At 35.6% G+C, this 20,415-nt stretch overlaps 1 protein-coding gene across 2 annotated transcripts in view; it reads right to left on the bottom strand.

Moving 5' to 3' along the window:
* ZNF407 (zinc finger protein 407) overlaps positions 1–20,415 on the bottom strand; it is a 353,237-nt gene that overhangs the window by 84,321 nt on the left and 248,501 nt on the right. For both annotated transcript variants that reach the window (XM_042798036.1, XM_042798037.1), the window contains one exon: positions 17,066–17,244. In XM_042798036.1, the coding sequence (XP_042653970.1) occupies positions 17,066–17,244 (179 nt within the window). The remainder of the gene's footprint in view (positions 1–17,065; positions 17,245–20,415) is intronic.

Below are 20,415 nucleotides of genomic sequence, written 5' to 3'. Positions count from 1 at the left end.
TTTTAATAAAATATTAAATCTGAGATGTAAAAATGAACAATAAAATCACATATTTTACTCTACAAAAACACTAAAAGCTAACTGCTCTGTAATGTTCCAGTCAATATAGCAATGCAATCAAATTTATAACTTTAGCAAGAAGGATCAAAAAAGCTTGAATAAATTACTTCATGAAGTATTATAGCAAGAAACACTGGAGAAAGACAGTGGATAAATAGAAATGTAATTGATTAACTAAAGAAAATAATAACAAAGAATTGTTAAGAATTAAATGCCGGGGCATATCTTACAGATCTGTGAGGGCAAATGCAATCTTTACCAAAAGGAATGCATCCTAATGCCCCATTTGAGGTGCTTGGTGCGTCTCTGCATACGAGACACAGAGTACGCAGGCTTATGAGCAGGACGGCACGGGGTTGGAACGACTCCTGTCCATCTCCCACTCTGTATCAGCACAAATACCTCTTGCAATCTCAGCATTCCAGAGAAGGTACTTTTTTTTTCCTCCCCATCTAATAACTAAATAACACTCTGGAGGTTTCAGCAAATCACTTCCAATGGCAGAGTCTTCGCTTCGAAGCGCAGAGGCCCTCAGCCCCCTCGCCTCCCTGCGGCACGGCGGTTCGGCCAGAGGCAGGCCCGCTCCGAACCAGGAGCCACGTAGCTACACTAATGCGATACTGTTCCCGGCTTCTTTGGGGATGGTGGGCCCGGGCTAGCCCCCCAGCACTGCTGCTTCGAAGTTCACACACTCTGGATTCAGTCCCCACTCGTGCAGTGATGTGGGTTTGCAAACGGAGCTGATTTGTATGAAGGGCTGGAAGAGCTGTCATGTGGATGCCTGCAGCCAGACTTGCCCCAAACTCCATCCACAAGCGGCAGCAACGCTGTACCACTAACACTAACGATCACCAGTGCATTTTCATGCTCCAAGTAGAGCGAGCTACACTGATGGTGCTTGAGGAAATACTCTGCTACTTCATGGTTTCTGTAAATAGAGGTACAGTGATTTCAGTAACATTGTTTTGTTTCTATACCCTGACTCAGATCTGAAATACGATGTAATAATTCTGGCTCACGTTGACTTTTTCTTAACAAAATGTAAGCAGATACTACCTTTTGTCCTGTGCTTTATCTTGGAAGCTGTAGACACACGGTGATTCTGCAGCACTACTGGTAACCCTCACAGCGCTCGTACACGCGTGTTTAGGGCCGTATTACTGCAGATGAATCCTAATCCTTACCTGATGAACAATTTCATATCCTGCATCTGAAGATCAATCAAAAAGCCTGGGGAGTACAAGTAGAGTTTGAAATCTAAAAAATTTGCAGGCTCAATTTTCCTTGCCATGTTACATAGGCACAAGGAGGGCCCACTGGCATGTATAATGATTCAGTGAGCTGTGGTCTTAAAATATCTCTTTTCTTCCTTATGCCTTAGTTTTATATCAAATTTGTGTGGGCAAAGTTCATAAAAAATTATTTACTCAATGAAAGATAATGATTTAAGGAATGCAGTTTTCTCATCGTTATGCAATCTAAAATAAAGATATGTCTTCAGTTGTGTATTGCAGGATACTAAAGATTAATTACATTATGAATTAAGTAATAATTCCACAAAATAATTTGTTAAAATCAGCTAACAACATAAGATACCAACCATTACCTAAGGTAATAACCAATTTTGTGGTGAAGGTGTTAAAGTATAACAAATAGTTTAGAGCAGTGATATTTAATTTTTTAAAAATTAAACAAAGTGTTTGAAAAATCTTCTGTCACTAAGCTGCCATCCAGAGCTGTAGCCTGGAAGTCACTTATGGACACCATACAGCCACGATGTTGTGGGCAGTTGGTTGTACAGAAAGTTAAAAACATGAGAATAAAAGGGGTGAAAGGGATGTAAAAATGCAGCCAGAGCATGCCGCTGCTGAATGTGTACCATTTCATAGTCATAATTTAAAGTGATCAGAAGGGGGGAAGAATGAAGCACAATAAAAATGGAAAATGTTAGATTAATGACACAGTCATTAAAATAAAAAAGGTGGAGTTATATGAGGAATGGATCTTATTTGAGTTATTGAAATTAAACAAGTTATTGTAACAATCATTTTAAAAAATTACATTTTACTAAGCTCAAGGAAGGAAGACAAAAAAATAGAAATCTTCATGGGAATATTTCAAATTGTCAGTGGCTTTAAAAAAATGATTTAAGATTTTCTCTTGTATCTTCTCTTTCAATTTTAGAATTTTAGTTGCCATATATTATAATGGTATTTTAGCTATAAAAGTAGTTTTCCACTCACTGTTCTCTTGCCTTTCAAGGAGACAAACAGTTTTTCTTTCCTCTAAATGAGCACAATAAAATGGGTAAGCTGTCTGGGGAAAAAGAACCCAGACAAACTGGTGGTATAAAGCTCAACAGAAAAATGTGGTACAGAGAAGAGGCGATCTAAAGCATGTTTACTGTATGTCATGCAATTTATTCTACTGGTCAGGTTAGAATAAGAGTTTCTTACTGCTGAATTATCGTTAGGTTTTGTTCAAAACCAAACCCACTGTTACTGTTTTCCCTGATGCTGAACTCTAAAAACAGTAGGGGAGAAAATCAGCATGCAAAAATGTACCATAAAAATAGTAATTCTGTAATAAATATCAGTTAAACAGGGATTCTTAAAATCTGGGGCTGGGTTCTGCTTCTAATCCTTACAAACCTGTTCACATAAGGTCTATGCATGTCTGTATGTGTTTTAGTAGACTAATTTTCAGCACTTCAGCAAGTATTCTTCCATCTTCTTGAAAACCTTCTGGAAATATCAATAGAACTATCAGTTATGAAGAAGTTGCTATCAGGAGTCAGCTAAATGAAAAATAGCATAAAAATGCAAACTACGGATGCATTTAGAAGAACCAAGGCTTCACAAGGTTTTCCTCTCTCTAGTTGATGTAGGCAAACCAACAGATTGTCTTTCTGTCAGGCAAACCCTGATGGAGATAAATGTAAAAGCTGGAGTGCACGCCTAATTTTTACACACAAGCTGCAACCAGACCATGGATTTATGCTTCAAGGCAACCAGATTTCTCCTTGTGTACACTTAAACACTGCTGTTGCACTCAGTCCATCTTGTTTAAATGCCTTTAAAACCAAATACAGGCTCTGCCCCCTCCTCCACTCCTACTAATTATATACTTTTTTGTTTGAAGAAGCAAGCCCTTTATTGCTCATAATTTCAGCTATCACTTGCTTGGGCACCTTCTACAGATCAATAGCACATAGTTAAGTGGATGAAAAGGCTAAATGTGATTGTCATTTGCAATGCAAGGTTGTGTGTTTTCCCCCGCCTTAAGCTTTAAAGTGCTGCGCATGGGTTTCATTTTAGAATACTAAATTCCCATTGCAGGTATACAGTAGCTTCACATTCAAAGCCTTTTGTCTTAAATTAAATATCTGTCATTTTTTAAGGCCAGAATACTGGCATAGGTTATAATAAAAACTAGCGTCCAACCTGCAATTTTACAGATTCCATTGCTGGTGGCCATACATCTTTGATGGCAAAACTACATTGGTTGTAGTGCCATAAAATCAATAAATATTAACCTTTTCTGACACTTTCTGCACGGATGCTTTATCAGTCGCTGTCAGGTGATAGAACAGTTAGTGATGTACTGTATTTTTCAGCTCAGAATACATACCAAACTAAGAAATCAATGCAGATTAACAAGCATTTAAATACAAAAATTGGCAATGAAATTTTGGTTCTATATGATAAAAACTAAACCAAATCATGATACAAGACCACCATAAATTTATCACAGATACTTTTAGCAATGTGCAAAATATGAACACAGTAATCCTATGGCAAAATAAGTGTGCTTGAATGACACAGGTGAAATATATTCAGTTTTATATTTCATTACACATCTATATCAGATTATAAAATTAAAAATTTACCCAACTAGACAAATCCTATCTCTCAGTATCATTTAGAAGCTTACAGTCCTTACTTCACTGAGAGACATTCGTAACAGTTCAATACACTTAAAACTCCATTTCTAAACCAAGTAAGCAAAAAATTAAAAGTTTACTGGAAAGTAGAAATATGCCATTGAAGTTATCTCCTACCTCATATAACTGTAACAATAACCATGTTTAGATCTAAGCATCTTAGAAGCCTAAGACCTTTAATTATTGGAAAACATCTTGCTGTGTACAATCCACACTGTAGCAGGGTATAGCATTTCAGCATAACAACATCTAGACTGGTCATGTGGATTGTTTCGATTTCTTCCTGTACTCAACACTGCAATTGTTTCTACATAACACTGTACATATTTACCAGAGCGTTAGAAATTATGTTTATTTGTATGTAATTCATGTGAAATTTTTTATTAAAATATGAGTTAGTCAGATAACACGGCCTTTCCAAAACACTTCAGACTTCTTGCAAACTATCACAATATCTTAAAAGCCTGGGGACACATGTTCTACTAATTCTTCAAATAGGGAATCTAGTAGTAAATCCCTGAACAACACTGGTAAGTGCTAATATGGGTCTACTTATATTCAGAAATTCTTGAAAAATGAGGACTATAATTTGGCTCCATTCATCCTGTATGGAAAAAGTCTATTAGAAATGATCTTATCTGTAACTTTAAAACCTATTTTCACATTTCTTTCTAACAATGCCAGGGGAGCATTGGTGTATGGGCAACAAGTACCTCCTCTGGGAAATAAGCGATAGTAACTGAAATACTGATGTAAATTAGTAAAACCTAACAAAAACCCCAGATATTAATGTTCCACCAATATTTAGACATGTATGTCCAGTGAAATCAGTAGCAGGTACACAACAGTATTTGGAGAAATAGGGAATGGCTTTAAGAAATGTAGTGCTATATTATGTTATGTTAATGGAAGCTAAATTCAAATGCACTAAAAGCTTTATTAATATAAAGTTTAAATTTTAAACTGAAGTACAATTTTTCATTTGCCATTTCTTTCTATGACATCTGCACTTTTACACTAGCCAAGAAAGAGACCTATTTCTGCCAATCAGAATAAGGAGCAATCAGATTGCAATTTCTACAATGATTTTCTTCAAAGAATATTAGCAAAAATAACTTTAATCAGTTCAGTTTACCCATTAATGCCAATAAGAAAGAATCTGCATTTCTTTTGAAAATCCTAGTTAGGCAAAGAAAATTTTAAAAAAGGCTGTGAGTTTAAGCAAATACAAACCCTACAAGCTGATAAAACCTTTTAAAAAAATTGTTAAAAATTTTAACGTGCCTAAAAGTGCCCCATTTCACCATGGGGACGTCAGATTTAAACAATATTTGTTATTTCCGCAGGCTGCAAAGCAGTCTCATCACAGAAAGCAGGCATTAACACTGCAAAGTGGATCATCTTTAGGTCATGAGCCACTTGTACACCTTGATAGCCACCTACTGAAACCTGCTTCATGTTCGAGTCTGAGCTACCTTATAGCAACCACCCACAATCAATTTTTTTTTTCCATTTTTGGTGAGATGATGGCAACAAAGTTGACGTACTTTCAGAATGAGGAGTCCTGTTCTCTCCATCAAAGTACCATTAGTTCTCTCTGCTTTCCCAAGATTCTCATATATACCTTATACTGGTTAAACCAATGTATAACCATTTACTCTTTGTGTAACTGAGTACTCAGCTAGTATCCCAACCTGACCAAACAACTGCTGCCTCTGCAATTGGTGTCTCTGTTCCATTCTTCTCATAGAAATTTTTTTGTTGCATATCAGCCGTCAGATATGGAAATAGCTTTAATTACCAAAAATATTACATTTTTGGTTAATTTCCTAATTCTAGGCTTCTCTAATTTTGTTTTAAAATTGTAATCTCAAGACATTCCAAGAAATATATTTAATCCGTTGGTTACTTCCATAGCTCAAAGGTTTGCAGGGACCAGTGTATGCAACAACCAACCCTGCACAATTACAATAGAGAATAGAGTATTGCGTTCCCCTGATGTCTTAGCCCTCTCGATCTATAAGATAAGTAAGGCTGTACTGAATTACAGAGAACTGAGATTTCATGATTTTCACATACTGATAAATTTCTGACTTCATATTTCAGGATTTTTGCTTGAGCAGGTGGAAACAAGCACGAGCAGCTCAGCAGATTTTACTGACAATTTTGACAGTGGCTGAATTTGCTCAGAGGAAGGTGGAATACAAAAGGAAGGTTCAACAACAAGTAATAAAATACTGAATACTATTAGATCCGTAAGGATTTATTGATAAATCCTTAGCAGAAGAGGTTAAATTGAATTGACTTGAAGTAGCTTTATCACACAGACATATTGTGGTGGTGACAGGCACTAGTATGTGAGGACTCCAGACATTTCACAATGGCTCCTTCTTAATTTTACCTTACTCATACATTCTGAAAACTATTGAAACTATTTTTCTAAGTGTACCACTGATTGTTTAATAACCATTAACTTAAAATTCTTCAAATGCAGTTCTGAATTCCAGATATATATGTTGAATCTAAAATCAATGTTCAATTGAAAATATTTACCTAAAAACTTCTGATGTCTCCTAAGATAACTAGATAATCAGGGTTTTATCTTTTTTTTTGCTATCAAAAGATGCTTTAATTTTGTTTCCTCTAGATACTCTTACTTCAAAGCAGATCAATTCTTTTAAATCTTCTATAAACTGTGTTCTGAGAACTGTTATCTGCTATTACTTCCTAGATGTTGAATAAGAAGTACCATTTTGGCAAGGTATAAAAGAGATAGGGACATAGTTTAGAGTGTAATATGGTAGTTATCTTAATGCCTTTTCTGTAAGTACATTGTACATTATATACCCAAACACTATGTAGCAACCTAGTCTTTCCTTTAACTACAGTACAACGACCACTAATGAAAAACTCTTCCAGCAACAATAATCGAAGTTTCTGAAATGTTATTTAAGCAGGGACTGTGACACACAGTCACTGATCTTCTCCTTCAAATACCTGAGAAGTCCTTTCAACTACACTGCAGAAACCTGTCCAGCAACTTTGCCTCTGGATGTTGGACACCTCCTGTACTTCCCACTCCCGAGCCACTGGAAGTGCACCCCTTTAATCCAGCAGTGCCTTTCATCCAGTCATGTGGAGGCTGAACCAGTGATTTGTATCATCTGAAGCCCAAAGTTTTCATTAATACTCAGGTTCCTATGTGATTTATATGAAAATTGACCTCACTTTAAGGTCCCTTTTTACTATTAGAGAATATTACAGGAAAATCATTCTGTAATGACTCAGAGAATGAAAACATCTGTATTAAATCTTCAGTGATTTCTTCAGTACAAACCATTTCTTTGACATTAGCTATTGATGAGCATGCATTCTTTCCAATAAATGCAAACTTGCATAAAATATCTTAAATTCAGAAGATGTACTTTCTATCTTCCCATTTAGAAAAGGGGTTCCCCACTAACTGGCCTGCTGGGAGTTGAGAGATCCGATATCTGCCTCCATGTTTTTTTGAAATGATATAAGAATTATAGACAGTTGGCATGCGATGTATTTATATGAGATGTAGTCTCATATTATGCTCCTATATGTTCACCAAGTGAAGCAATCTTTCTTCTGTGAGACTTCTACCTACCTTCATTTCCTTTAGTGCAAACAGTTATAGACAAGCTCCTCTTTGAACTGATAATTTTTTAGAGGTCATTCAGCCCATAATTTCAGGTTCTAGTCACTATCCTGATGGTCCTTCTTAGGAAATTGGACCCAGTGGGAACGTTTTTTCCTTCTGCTTAGTCTATGGGTCAGCATTTTCCTTCCCTTGTACTTCTTAATTCCCTTAAGTGGCAATTATTTAAGGCACAGTTAGAGAAGGTGCAATCTACATTCATCCAATAAAACCTAAATATTAAAAAGGACAGAAAAATCCAGCATGGTTACTAAGGATATATGGGAGAGCATTTAGCATTTGAAAGGTACCAAAGATCTGGTAAATGAAAAGATGTGAAAAATTATGAAGAACTATTGGAAGTAAAATAGAAATTAGAAGTACAAAAGAACACGTGTATCAGACAGACAAGGCATCCTACTTACAAAAGGTCAAGATCCAAGATGCCACATCAAGAAATTAATGGAAAGTCAGTGCAGCATACATTGGATCAGTGAAGGCAAACAAAAAGAAAGCCCAAAAGAAATTTTAAAAATCAGCATGGAATGCCAATGATTTGTGATTCATTGGAGCAATTATTGCTGAGGGCTCTTCTCCTCACTCATGACCTGGAGTAGTAAAGCACTGAGCACACAACTAACACTTGACTCAATCCTTCCATACCTAACATTACCCACATTTGTTTCCATACTTTTCTGATTCTGGAATTATTTGTTATTATTTGTAGCATTTTGTGTAGTAACCAAATTTTGTGTAACAAGCAAATAATGCTTTTGTGTAATTTTTAAAAAAATTGAAAATTCATACAATGACTTGCAAGCAAATCAAAACAGATTTACAAATGTTAATAATTTCAGTTATGCATCAAGAGTACACTCTTTCAGTGGAGGCTGTTGAGATGTCGGTAGCATCTCACAGGAAGAGAAAATTTAAAGTGTCCTCTAAATAATGTACAGCCACAGTGAAAGAGGCCAAGAGGCGGTGGCAGTATGTAGGCAAAATACACTCTGCTACATGGTTATACTGAAATATAGTGCCCCCAGGTCTTGAAAGTACTGTTAGTTTAAATCTTCAGTTAATGAAATAATTTGTTCATAATTGGGATACCACCATTGTGGTATTTATTATTTATGTTATGTTTATTTATAGATACTTAGATATCTTCATAGAAATAAAATTTTAGAAAGTATTTGATTATATAGTAGTAATATAAAACTATTTAAAATATTTATACAATAGAAATATATTTTATATATCCTATAAAAGATAAAATATTTATGCTTTATATATTTGATATTTGGATACTAATATTTCCTTTTATTACTCATATTTACCACATACTAACATGCATACATATTTTCTAGCAGAATTAAGTATTTTTGTCTTTCTAGATGGCTGTTGTGTCTTAAGGGCTTTCTTCTACTTCTGTAGATTTCAGCCTTGTTTTATAAGTTTTATGTTAGGATACCCTATTTTTAGCACCAAATAGGCAATAACATGTCTCGTTCCTCATGAAGGATATTTTATCTATTAGTGTAATGAAGTAACACCATTATCTTCTATTTATCGGTGAATGTGACATCCTTGCAGAGGCAAGTCTTTGTGAACACCAGCAGCGATCCAGCATGTGGCTACCAACGCCATGCAAGGAATTTGCAAAGCAGATGCCCGCCCGAGGGTGTTTTGAGGGCAGATACAAGGTGGGCATTAGGGCTCAACAAAAAATTTCAAAACTGATGAGGTTTTCTGTATCGGTCAGTGTGGCAGAGCCCCTTTCCAGGTGAGCTGAATGGTTCCCCGCACTGGAAACCAGGACGCCACAGGGAGGAACGGCAGGAAAGCAGGTGCAAGCCAACACCCAGATTAAACGTTTAGACACAGGCAAAGAGATTCAAACTGCCCAGGAGTAAAAGCCCACCCCACAGAAAATGAGCTGCCTTGTGACCAGCTCGGCTAGTTCTTCAGAAAGGAATGATGACAACTAGGGAACCCCCAGGGCAGTGGGCCGTGGGCAGAAAGGCATTGAACAGAATGCAGGATTGTGACTACAAATGCCATTGGTGCTACACACAATATGAAAACCACTTGTGCGATGGCCCAGCAGCTTATCGCCAACTAGCTGATGGAAAAATGGTGCACAACATGAGAGACATTATACTTGTACTGATCAGAGGTATTAAGAGGTGTTCCCAACTTTGGTCTAGGCAATATTTTCCTTTTCCTTTAAAACTATACTCTGAATGTTTTTTCTTTAGTAAAATTCATGGCCTTCACTCTTATCTGAGGATACTGTCCACTTACAGAATATAACTAATGTTAATAGTGGTGGGTTTTGCATATTAGATGATGTAATATCTGCATAAAAATATTTCAACACCTTCTTTCATGTTACTAAGCAGCAATATATGCTGACTGTTCAGGAAAAGCAACCAAGGGACTATGAAAGCAGTCCCTAAGCTCTTCAACTGCAGCAGCAAGAGCTACATACTAGAAAAAAAAAGAAAAAAAATACTTTCACTACCTTAGGTTTGTTTTTTTCCTACTTTACTTGCTACCTGGAAAGAACCAACTCTACTGTCATGACCACCCAGATAAAGATACTGGCTGTGGAAGCTCTGCTAGGCATACAAAGCCTTCTAATAAAAGACAGTTATAAAAATAATGAAATGACATAGGTTTTAAGTTTTTTTTAAAACAGATTAATTTTTACTGAAACACAATAATACGTAATCTACATAGGTTATAAGGAACCTAGCTTTCTCCTTTACAAACAGAAAATCATTTATACTAGGTTTTTATTTCAAGCACACACTAAAACTATTATTCTTCACAAAAGAGGAAAGGGAGTGTCTGCCAATCAACATGACATGCTATTGAAAGACTGGTACTAATAACTATGACAAGAGCAAACCTGTTTGAAGCAGAGCTGCTGCTGCCTTTTTTATTTTTTTTTAAGTATACCAGCCATCAAAAATAATGTTTTATCTGACTAAAAACCCAAGCAATGTTCTGCTACTGTAAAAGCTTCTACCTGATTTGCCTATATCTAGCAATGACAGATTTTTAATATTCTTCCAAATTACAACATTTAAAGTATTTTATTTAAAACACTAATAAAGACTAAGAACATGAGTATTCCAAGAAAAAAAAGTTAAATATGCTTGCAAACAAAACTCTATATCCGTTCTTTGGAGGCTTTAATTAAGGTATGAATTACAAGCTTGCATAGGTACTCAATTGACTTGTATTTCCATTATTTTATTGATAAACAGCATTCACTGATTTTACATTTTTGTAGTTTGATGAATTCAGAGAGTATGAGTAAATAAGTTTCTATTATTTTATTTTTATTTATTTTTTTCAACTTCGTATTTTCTACTAAAGAATCAGAGGATAGAAAAGAAATAAGAAGAAAAGAAGATAAATTTAAAAGTAGAAAAGCACTAGAATACTAGTATAATTGCTATATTATCAGGTTATGTGTGTCCAATTCACATTCTGAATAAGTCTGCAGTTTCCACTTGGCAATACAGTTATAACTTGATAAAATCACGTAATAGATCACACCATAACTTTTAGCAATCAATTTTTTCTCTTAATAATTTGATAAATGTAGCTGTCAAGTGTGATAAAGATCACAATTTTATTTGGGATTAACTATTTGAACTTTCAGAATTCCATTCATGAATATTGCAACTGTTACAACCGATAGGATCACAATTTTGTCTCGTGTTGATGATGTAATCACGTTGAGGATTGCTAGTACAGCCTTGTTTCTCCAAAGCTAAAGAAACTGGAAGAGAAATGTGTGGAGACCACAGCCTTTTGAAATGTGCATTTAAAGTTTGGAAAAATAATTTTCAAACATGCATAAAAGAGACTTTGTGGTAAACTTTTCTCCTTTTCACTGCTCTCTGGAAAGAACTAAAACATCCTCTAACTGTGTTGCTCTATTCTAAAAAAAAAAAAAAAAAAGGCAGGATGTAAGTCTGGCTTAATGAAGAAATGATTATTTGAACTGTTTTTTCATTGATTTCAGATCTCAGGAGCCAATAACACAGTAAGAGAACTGCCAACCAAAAGAGCAGAATTTTTAAGTATTCTTCAAACACCTTAAATAAACAGATGTATGTTCCAACACATTTTATTAAGTATTTAACAACACACCAGAAAGAAACTTATTTTAGGCAAGTGGTACTCAGGCACAGGTACTTCAGGCTCAAAGAGAGTAAGAATTTAGTGCTGATAATGGAAATGTCATCTCTATGAGAAAGAACACTTTGCGGGACTTCTGTGTCTCCTCAGCTATCCCTTTACTATCCTAACACCCAAGAGCTTTAGATTCATAAACACAACCCTTACCAACAGGCTGTAGATTAACACTGCTTTAAGATTTAAGAGCAGAAAGGACTATTAGATAATAGTCTGACTTCTGGTATATCAAAGCCCCTTAAGTAACACTTAAGTTTTGCAGGGAACCCAGCAATATTAGGCCCTTCTAAAACCTGTCTTCTAGAAAGACATTCATCCAGTCTTTTCAAGGCTCAAAGGAACAGAACATGGATAATTTCTTCTACTAATTGCTGCCAGAGATCAATAGACCTCATATTTATGTTTGCATCTTGTTTCTCATTTCAATTTGTCTGACTACGCTTTCAGTAACTGATTTTTCACAGGCTTTTCTCATCTAGATTAAGAGTAGCTCATGTCTGATATTTTCTCCCTGTGAAGCAACTCATACACTATAATCAAGTACCTATCTATCATTTTGGTCATGAATTATGTAACTCTCAAGAACGCTGTGTGTTCAATCACCACGCAGGCAGCCAACTGCCAAAACACGATCATCACGATCTTTGTTCTGTGGATGCCCAACCCTGGAGGCACCTATAATTTTCATGGAGGCACACAAAGCTGCACTTCCAAGCATCCCTGAAACACACCTATGCAGTGAGAGGAAGCGGCTCACACTTTTAATTCTGTCAGGAACCAAAAGAACAAGTGATCCTCTACTCCTACTTGCAGGGCCCAGGGTGGCAGACGCTCTGAGAGTATCACTTTCAAATAAAAAACAGACTTATCAAAGAGTACAATTAAATGAGCTGCCTTCCCTGATTTTTTTAAAAAGGAAAGACTTCCAAGAAAGATTTTGTATGACTGCTAATTCTAGATTAAGTAAAACACCTCCAGATTTTCTGTTCCATGACTTAACCAGTTCCCTAATCACACAGTTGACTGTTGTGAAGTCATTTTCAAGCAATAGCTTTGTGACTTGAATTACGTAGGCATTGCACCTGTTTTGCACATGGGGAAACTCAGACAGAAAGCATGACCACTACATCAATCGCTCAGTGAAAAACTGGGTTTATTCTGGTTTCCTAGAGTAGTTCTTATTCTTGGGCATCATGTTCACTTTTAACAGTGCAGCACAGAAATAATGATAGAGAAAAAAACAGTACCATCACATAACTTTCAACATGATCATGAAAACAATAATGAGCAAACTGCTTCTCTTCTCTCTGAAGAGATTTTTTGCCTTATGGCCAGTTTAATATCCACAGAAGAATACTATGCACATAGTGAGATGCCATGGTCTCCGCAGCTATTGGAATAATGGAGATGTCAAGCCATAGATATTACGTTCTTTGGATATAAATAATGCATCATAGTGGTACCATAATGTTTATAACACAAGAGCTCCTAAATGATGAACATTTAGTTCAAACTTAAATTACACTGCCAAGTGATGCTGCTCCAAAGCAGACAGAGCACTGAGAAAGACATCTGGAGTACTGATCCCTTTCAAGTTCTACCACAGGTACAGGCCCTTCCCCTGCCACACATGTCAATGTATTCAGGATCAGTTCAACTCAGTATTGAGATGTAGTGTCAGTTGGAAGAACAAACATATCCAAGATTCTTGGAAATGCACTGCATACAAGAATCAATCTAAAGATTTCTTCAGCTTACTTTGAGGCTTGCCACACAGACAAGTCCACAGCGAGCAGCTCAGAAAAATTTTCTTTATCAAATAATCTCATTAAAAAAAAAAAAAAATCACTAAAGTGTTAGTCATCAACATGATATGACAGTTCACTCACTTATTGTATTAATTTTCCATTTGTAGTGACAAATTTTCAGATTTGCGCATTGATAACAAGAACAATATGAATAGCTTCCATTGGAACCAAATTTCCATGACTAAAATATTAACTGCACCATTCCTAAGCTTGCTAGTAAGCCCACTTCTGTTCTAGAACAGCTATAAAAACTATCAGTATCTTTAGAGAAAATTAATTCATACTGTGGATAATCAGCAATCACTGTATTTCCAGGTTTTTTTAAACAAAATTTCAATTTCAAGACAGACCTTGAGAAAATGGTCTGGAGATTATCAAGAAACAGGCATAGAGCTCTTACAGAAAAATGTCCAATGACGTTTCAAAAACAGATTTGAAGATTTCTATAAAAATTAGAGCCTAAATGCAGAAACTGGTATTTGAAGTGTAATCTAGCAACTTCAGTCCATAATTTTATGTGCAGATGCATATATCTCTGTTGGCTTGTGTGTATTAAAGGCCTGCTGTTCAAACACAGTACACTTTAAAAGTTAAAGACAAAAGTATTCTCTAGATTGTTATTGTTTTAAAATATACAATGGTACTTCATAAGGTTTATAGGGAATATAGTTGTATAGTTAAATATCTCCCTCTGTGACAGAGCCTATAGCAAAAAGAGGAAAGAAAGTCTGAAGACTGGGTTTTGTTGCATTTCCATGTATCAATTCCTCACATTATACAGGATTGCAAAGATGCAGAACAGAAAGTGCTATCACCTATCAATTACAGTATCACCCTTACTCAAGTAGAAGCTAAGTTGTTGCATCTTCCACCTTCCACAACCTCTTCCTTAGTAATGCTTCTTCAGGCTCCTTACTCTCACTGACTCCATAAAGCAGTATAGTAGTTGCCAAAGAAAGCTAACCAGAAAATAGTATTAGATCATTAAATTATAAAGAACATTAACTTTGAATTAGCAATCCAACTGATGATCTTAGTTTCACAGATGAGAAACAGACTTGATTTTCACTCCCAACTAAAGGTACCCCACAGCTCCATTCTTGGTGGGATGCGGTGAAGGAGTTTCTGATTGGTCCTGCAGTGTGTCTGGAGTGGCATCTGTCTCTTTGCCAGTGATGAGACTTATTCTATTTCTATTCTGCTCAAAGAAGCTAAGGGGCTGGTTTTCCCGTTACAAAGCAATATTAGAACACAAAAGACAGACAAATATGTTTAAGTTAAAAAAAAATCGATTGTGTATGACACTTTCATACTCCTATCATCCTAAAGGGTTCTATGTCACGTTGTGGATTCTCTGTGGGTGCAGCCAGTGACCAATAAGTCATCAGTAACCGTGAACCAGACACAGAACAAATCTTATTTTGATAAGGGATGTTAGCAAGGGCATGGGAGTTATCCTCTCATTCCTCTAAAAAACTTCTCTAAAATCTTTAACTCTCGGATGTCCAGCAGTCAGCAATAGATTGAAAAGAGCAAGTGAAACCCCCTTTAATTTAACTCTGATGTGAATCCACAATTATCACCTAGGTCCCACCTTAAGTGTTTTTTCCTGAAAGGAAAATACAGCATCGTCCTTCTAGCCATGGGATTATACAAAGAATATTTTAACACTTTTGTTGTACACCAATTCTAGGCTAACTAGGTAATAATTAGGTGACAACCAGTTCTTGCTAGTACTAATATGTTCGTACAGTACCCTGTTTAGTGCAAGGGGATTTCTACAGTATAAGAATGAATGTATAGAAAATAGATACGTTAGTGTACAAGACATTGATGACAGTTTTCCTATGTTGCTATGTGTTAAATAGCTTTAACCACAGCATGCTGCAATGAGCAATTCATTAACCTAGATATAGTCTTGAACAAGTAATGTGAAAACTTACATAGATTTTGTAATCTTGGAAAAATGTTAGTGATTCAATCAGTGTTATAGGTAGCTGTGTTATGTCTGTGTATCTGTCTATTGAAAGCATTTTAATTTTTCATATTATTTTAAATGGGATTATTGTAGTACAATCCAACAGTATGCAGATTTATGATCCAAGTTGAATATTCATTCACTGTAGTGAGAACTATGGTGAAATGTGATCAGTTTTCTGACCTATTTTGAAATTGGTATCCTGCCAACTGGCATTTTGTTTGTACATCCAGATATTATCCACCATATGCTGACATGACATGATGATTGGTTCCAAAATGAAGTGGAATACTTGGCAAATAGAAATATATGGTACAAATAATACACTGCCTCTAGTCAGGAAAGCAAGCAGTCAGTTTGAGAAGACTGAGAGGTTTTAAAATAACGTGAGTATACACACTATACAGAGCTGAATGAAAGCTCTCTAGGTAATGTTTTTTCATGGGTATGAGGGTCTCAAAAATGATATTAGTTCCTTACAGAAGAAGATTCAAATGTGACACAGCAGTATTAATAGCAATACTTCAATGGAAGATTAATTTGCATCTTAGGGAAAATTTGGCCCACATAGCTTCTTCTTCCTCTGGATTCCCCAACTCTTTCTTCTTGCCATCTGTTCTTTTTTCCCACTGCTCTGACTTGTCTTCCCGTCCAGTGATGTCTAAGTTATCTGCCTCTCCCGAGTTAAGATCACATTTAATTCAATCTCCAGCCTAATTTTGTATTATTTCTTCTAACCTCATGCTTGAACTGTAGAATCTCTAAAAAAAAAAAAATAAATCTTGTTCTTAAATAGGAAAAACCCCAACTTTTTTCTTGTAATTCCTGTTTACAAAGCAATGCTTTTGTTTCGCATTCCTCCAGTGCCTTCCATGTCTTCCATGCGTGTGCTCTCTAATGCAAAGCTTCAAAAATACATTTAAGTTATTGATTGATCTCAGCTGCACTATCTCTTAATGTTAAACACTGTCTGCTTTTTTGTAATGAAATCCAAGAATTTTTAAAGCGGTACATGGATTTGCCACTCTATTTCCTAAGGAATATTGTTTTTCTCTTCTGGGGGAAACAGGGTGGACATAGGGTCTTAATACGAACGTTGCAAAAATATTTGCCTATAAAAGTTCAGCTGGATTTCAAAATGGGGCATCTAAATAGTACACACTTCTGATGTTTATGTGTTGAACTGCAGGCTTTGCTTGTGAAACATGAACAGATTTCAGTGCTTAATGCATAACCTTCACCCCTTGTGAAAACCTGAAGAGACTAAGCCCATTTTAAAATCATGTTCTTCTTCAGAATAAATGATAATAACATAACAGCGAGCTTTGTTACTGCAATAAGTTAAGCCTGCTCATATAGAAAAGAGAAGCATTTGTAAGCAAAGGGAAGAATAACCTTACCAGCATGCAAGTATGCCAGATCAGGGTTTTCAATGTCTGGGTGTAGTTCTTTCAAGTGGTTACGGAACTCCACAGGAATATTAGTTCCATAGTCACATTTAGGACAGTTATACATTTTGACTCCTTCATGCTTTCCTGTATGCAAGATGTGTTTACGGATATTTTCAGCACAGTTAGACCTAAAAAGTGATGAAAAAAAAGGAGTAAGTTATATAGCAATTTATTCCCTACTACTTGTTCAAATAAACCCCAGTGTTATAACAGAAAATGAGTAGTCATTACTAATTTTTTACTCTCTGCCCAATTTTTGCATCCTCTTATGTTTTGCATAAATATTGTCCTTTGCATGAAGGCTCCCAGTGCTGTTGCAGGTTAACTGGGCAATACATCTGAACCAGAAACATCTGAAAATGAACAATTTTTACATTTGCAAAAGTCTTATAATCTTATTTTTCTTGTTAGTAGTCAGCGACAGACAGAAATTAAGCAAAAGTCTTTAATTTAGCAAAACTGAAGTGCACAGATTCCCAACAGAGATTACATTAATCTTTTCTACACAGTTCCTAGATTCTATAGGAGCTTCTGTGAATGATTTTTGTAAGGATATCTTACCAACTCTCATCTCACCTTATGAACTGTTTCTAGAAAAGGGAATTGAGTTGTTCAAGTTTATAACTTTTTGAAAATACACACAGATTCTGACTTAAACACAGCTTTTGTGGAAGCAGTGTAGTTTTCATGCATAAAAGTCAGAATACATATATAATTAATTTTATGTATTTCAAATAAATGTTTCTAGTGATATTTCTGAAAAAAAAAAAAAAAAAGAAAACTGAATAGAAAAAGGATTTCATGTTTCTTTTATCCACAGAGATCCATGATATGACAGTAAGTTTTAATTTCTGGTCTTTAAAATGTTGCAATCTCATTCCGAAATTCTTTTGCATTAGAATTTCCTACTTATTCAAAGTCTGTGATGAATCCCATACAAAATATACTGCTTCTTCATTTATTTAAATCAGAAATAATCATTATACTTATTCTTGAATCAAAATAACAGCCCGTGTAGAAAATTTTTTAGACTTAGTACTGTACACTATTAATATTGTCAAACTAAGAACAGTAATTCAGTTTAACCGCAAAAAGTACAAACACTCAAGTGAACTATATAAATACATAATACTTCACAAATATTCAGTTAAGACACCAGTCATATTTTGAGCAACTGTTTATCTGTTACTGTTAGAAATACCACAGTAACAGGCACCTAAAAAAAGGACCCCCAAAATAAACTGGAAGTAGCAGCTTGAAGTTCTGTTGGAGTGCTTGTCTCTCCCTTGGAGATGGTCATAGTAAAGCTGATATCTGCCTTACGGTGCTGCCAAAGCTCACCCTCTGTCATGTCCATCTGCTATATACCAGTATAATGATCAGACTCCTGAGAATGTCAGAGAAGGCGCTTATGCTCACTGAAAAATACAGGCAATATTGGTCCTCAGCATCTTTCAGGATTCAGCCCTAAAAAAATTACAATGCTCATCAATGTTGTTAAAATGAAACATGTATTTTATTTAAAAAAAAAAAAAGGATAGTGTACACTACAATGAAAGCAGAAGACAATCTAGTAATCTTCTGCCATGGGTTCTACTTTAACAGGCAGTACATTAAAGCAAAACACATAAATCTGAAATAAAATATCTGTGTCCTTTTAGCTTAGCCCTCATACTATGTTACAGAAGGATATAAAACTTTTTACTTTGAAATATTTCTATGAAATATATAAAGGATCTGTGGAAAACTATGGAAGAGTTGTGAAGAAAACCCAGCTTGTTCACGTCATAAAAGTACAGTTTTGTCTCCTTTGATTTGTGAATTTGCTCCAGCCACTTTAAAAAGAGCAATCCCAAAGTCTCATTTATTCAGTCATGAGTAAAAATCTGTGACTAAACACACCAACATACTACTATATTCATTGTGGGAAATAAAAATTTTAAAAATTTAAATTTTTTTTTCCATGTGACAAGGCCAGAAAGGCTTAACCAGAAATGAGGAACATTACAAATGGCCTCTCGTATTAGGTTGCAATGAAGCAATTGCAATCATAAAGAAAACCATGAAGGTAACAACTGGCAAATCCAAGCACTTCTGAAGTCAAGTAATACCTTTAAAAATTGCATGACAAAAATATACTGCATATAAAGTGTTTTTTAAATTATTCAGTGTGCTCTGAATGTCGGTTTTATTAGGAGTCTTCTCCTGAGTATTGTACGTTATTGTATGTTTGACACAAAAAACGCTCACCAACACTGTGTATGTGTGTACTTACACCACTTCATCTCATATGAGTAAACACAGAGGTCTGCAATTTTAAGCAGCACTGCATTTTCATTAAAGCTATACCATGATAAACATCTAACTAAAATACTCTAGTGTTGCAAGAGTGATGATAGTTAAGTATTTGATAGGCTTTGTGTTATAAAACTGACTTCCAGGAGTTTATGAACTTTGAGATAAAGATTCCCTTTGTTCTGAAATATGACAACTTAGAGCCCAGCCCAAAAGAAATTGAGTAAAATATTTCTGTTTTTTGAGTTCCACTCTGAATTACAGCCACAAACAAATAAATGTAACTTTTAAAATGCTAGCCTGTGTTCCAGTAAGGCTAAACCAGAGGTTTCTAAGATAAATTACTATTATAATTTCTTAATGCAAGCATGTTTTCATCCTTATGATCCATTTTCCATTTTGAAAATCAAATGTATATATTTCTGGCAATTTTTTCATGCTCTGCAATAGCAGGAAGGGAACTTATTAGTGAGACTTCTTTAGTCTAAAGCTATAGTCTATACGTTTATATTCAGTCCTGATGCAGAGAAACACAACAGAAATTTTAATTTTGTTTCATGTCTTGTAGTGAGTCTTCTTATCAGACATGAAGAAAGGTTTGAGACTCAATGCAAACCCCACAACCAGTCTATTAAAAGGAAGTGGAAGGCCTGTAGAGTTTCCAGTGTCCTGTCAGTGCTATACATGGTGGAAGAGGAGATGCGACATGTTACTAAGGCACGCTGCAGATGAATAGGAAATGTGAGGAGCTGAAAAGCTCAGCTCATGCTTTCCATGCAACCAGCCTGTACGACTTCCTCCATCGAAGACTGATATATTGGGAAGGGTCTAGGCCAACTTTCCACCGTACACATCCAGGAGAGTCCCCCCATTTCTGTAAAGGGCAATGCTGTGAAGTAAGGGAGATTGATGGCAAGCTTCTTCCCAGAAATGCAGCGACTGCTCAAGACAAAAGGAAAACCTCTTTTGACTGAAGATAAAAAAGGGCTTTTATCTACAATGTT

The sequence above is a fragment of the Tyto alba genome, unplaced genomic scaffold, assembly GCF_018691265.1.
Source record: "Tyto alba isolate M040663 unplaced genomic scaffold, T.alba_DEE_v4.0 Super-Scaffold_27, whole genome shotgun sequence".
NCBI lineage: Eukaryota > Metazoa > Chordata > Aves > Strigiformes > Tytonidae > Tyto > Tyto alba.
This window is presented reverse-complemented; position numbering and strand designations above follow the sequence as displayed.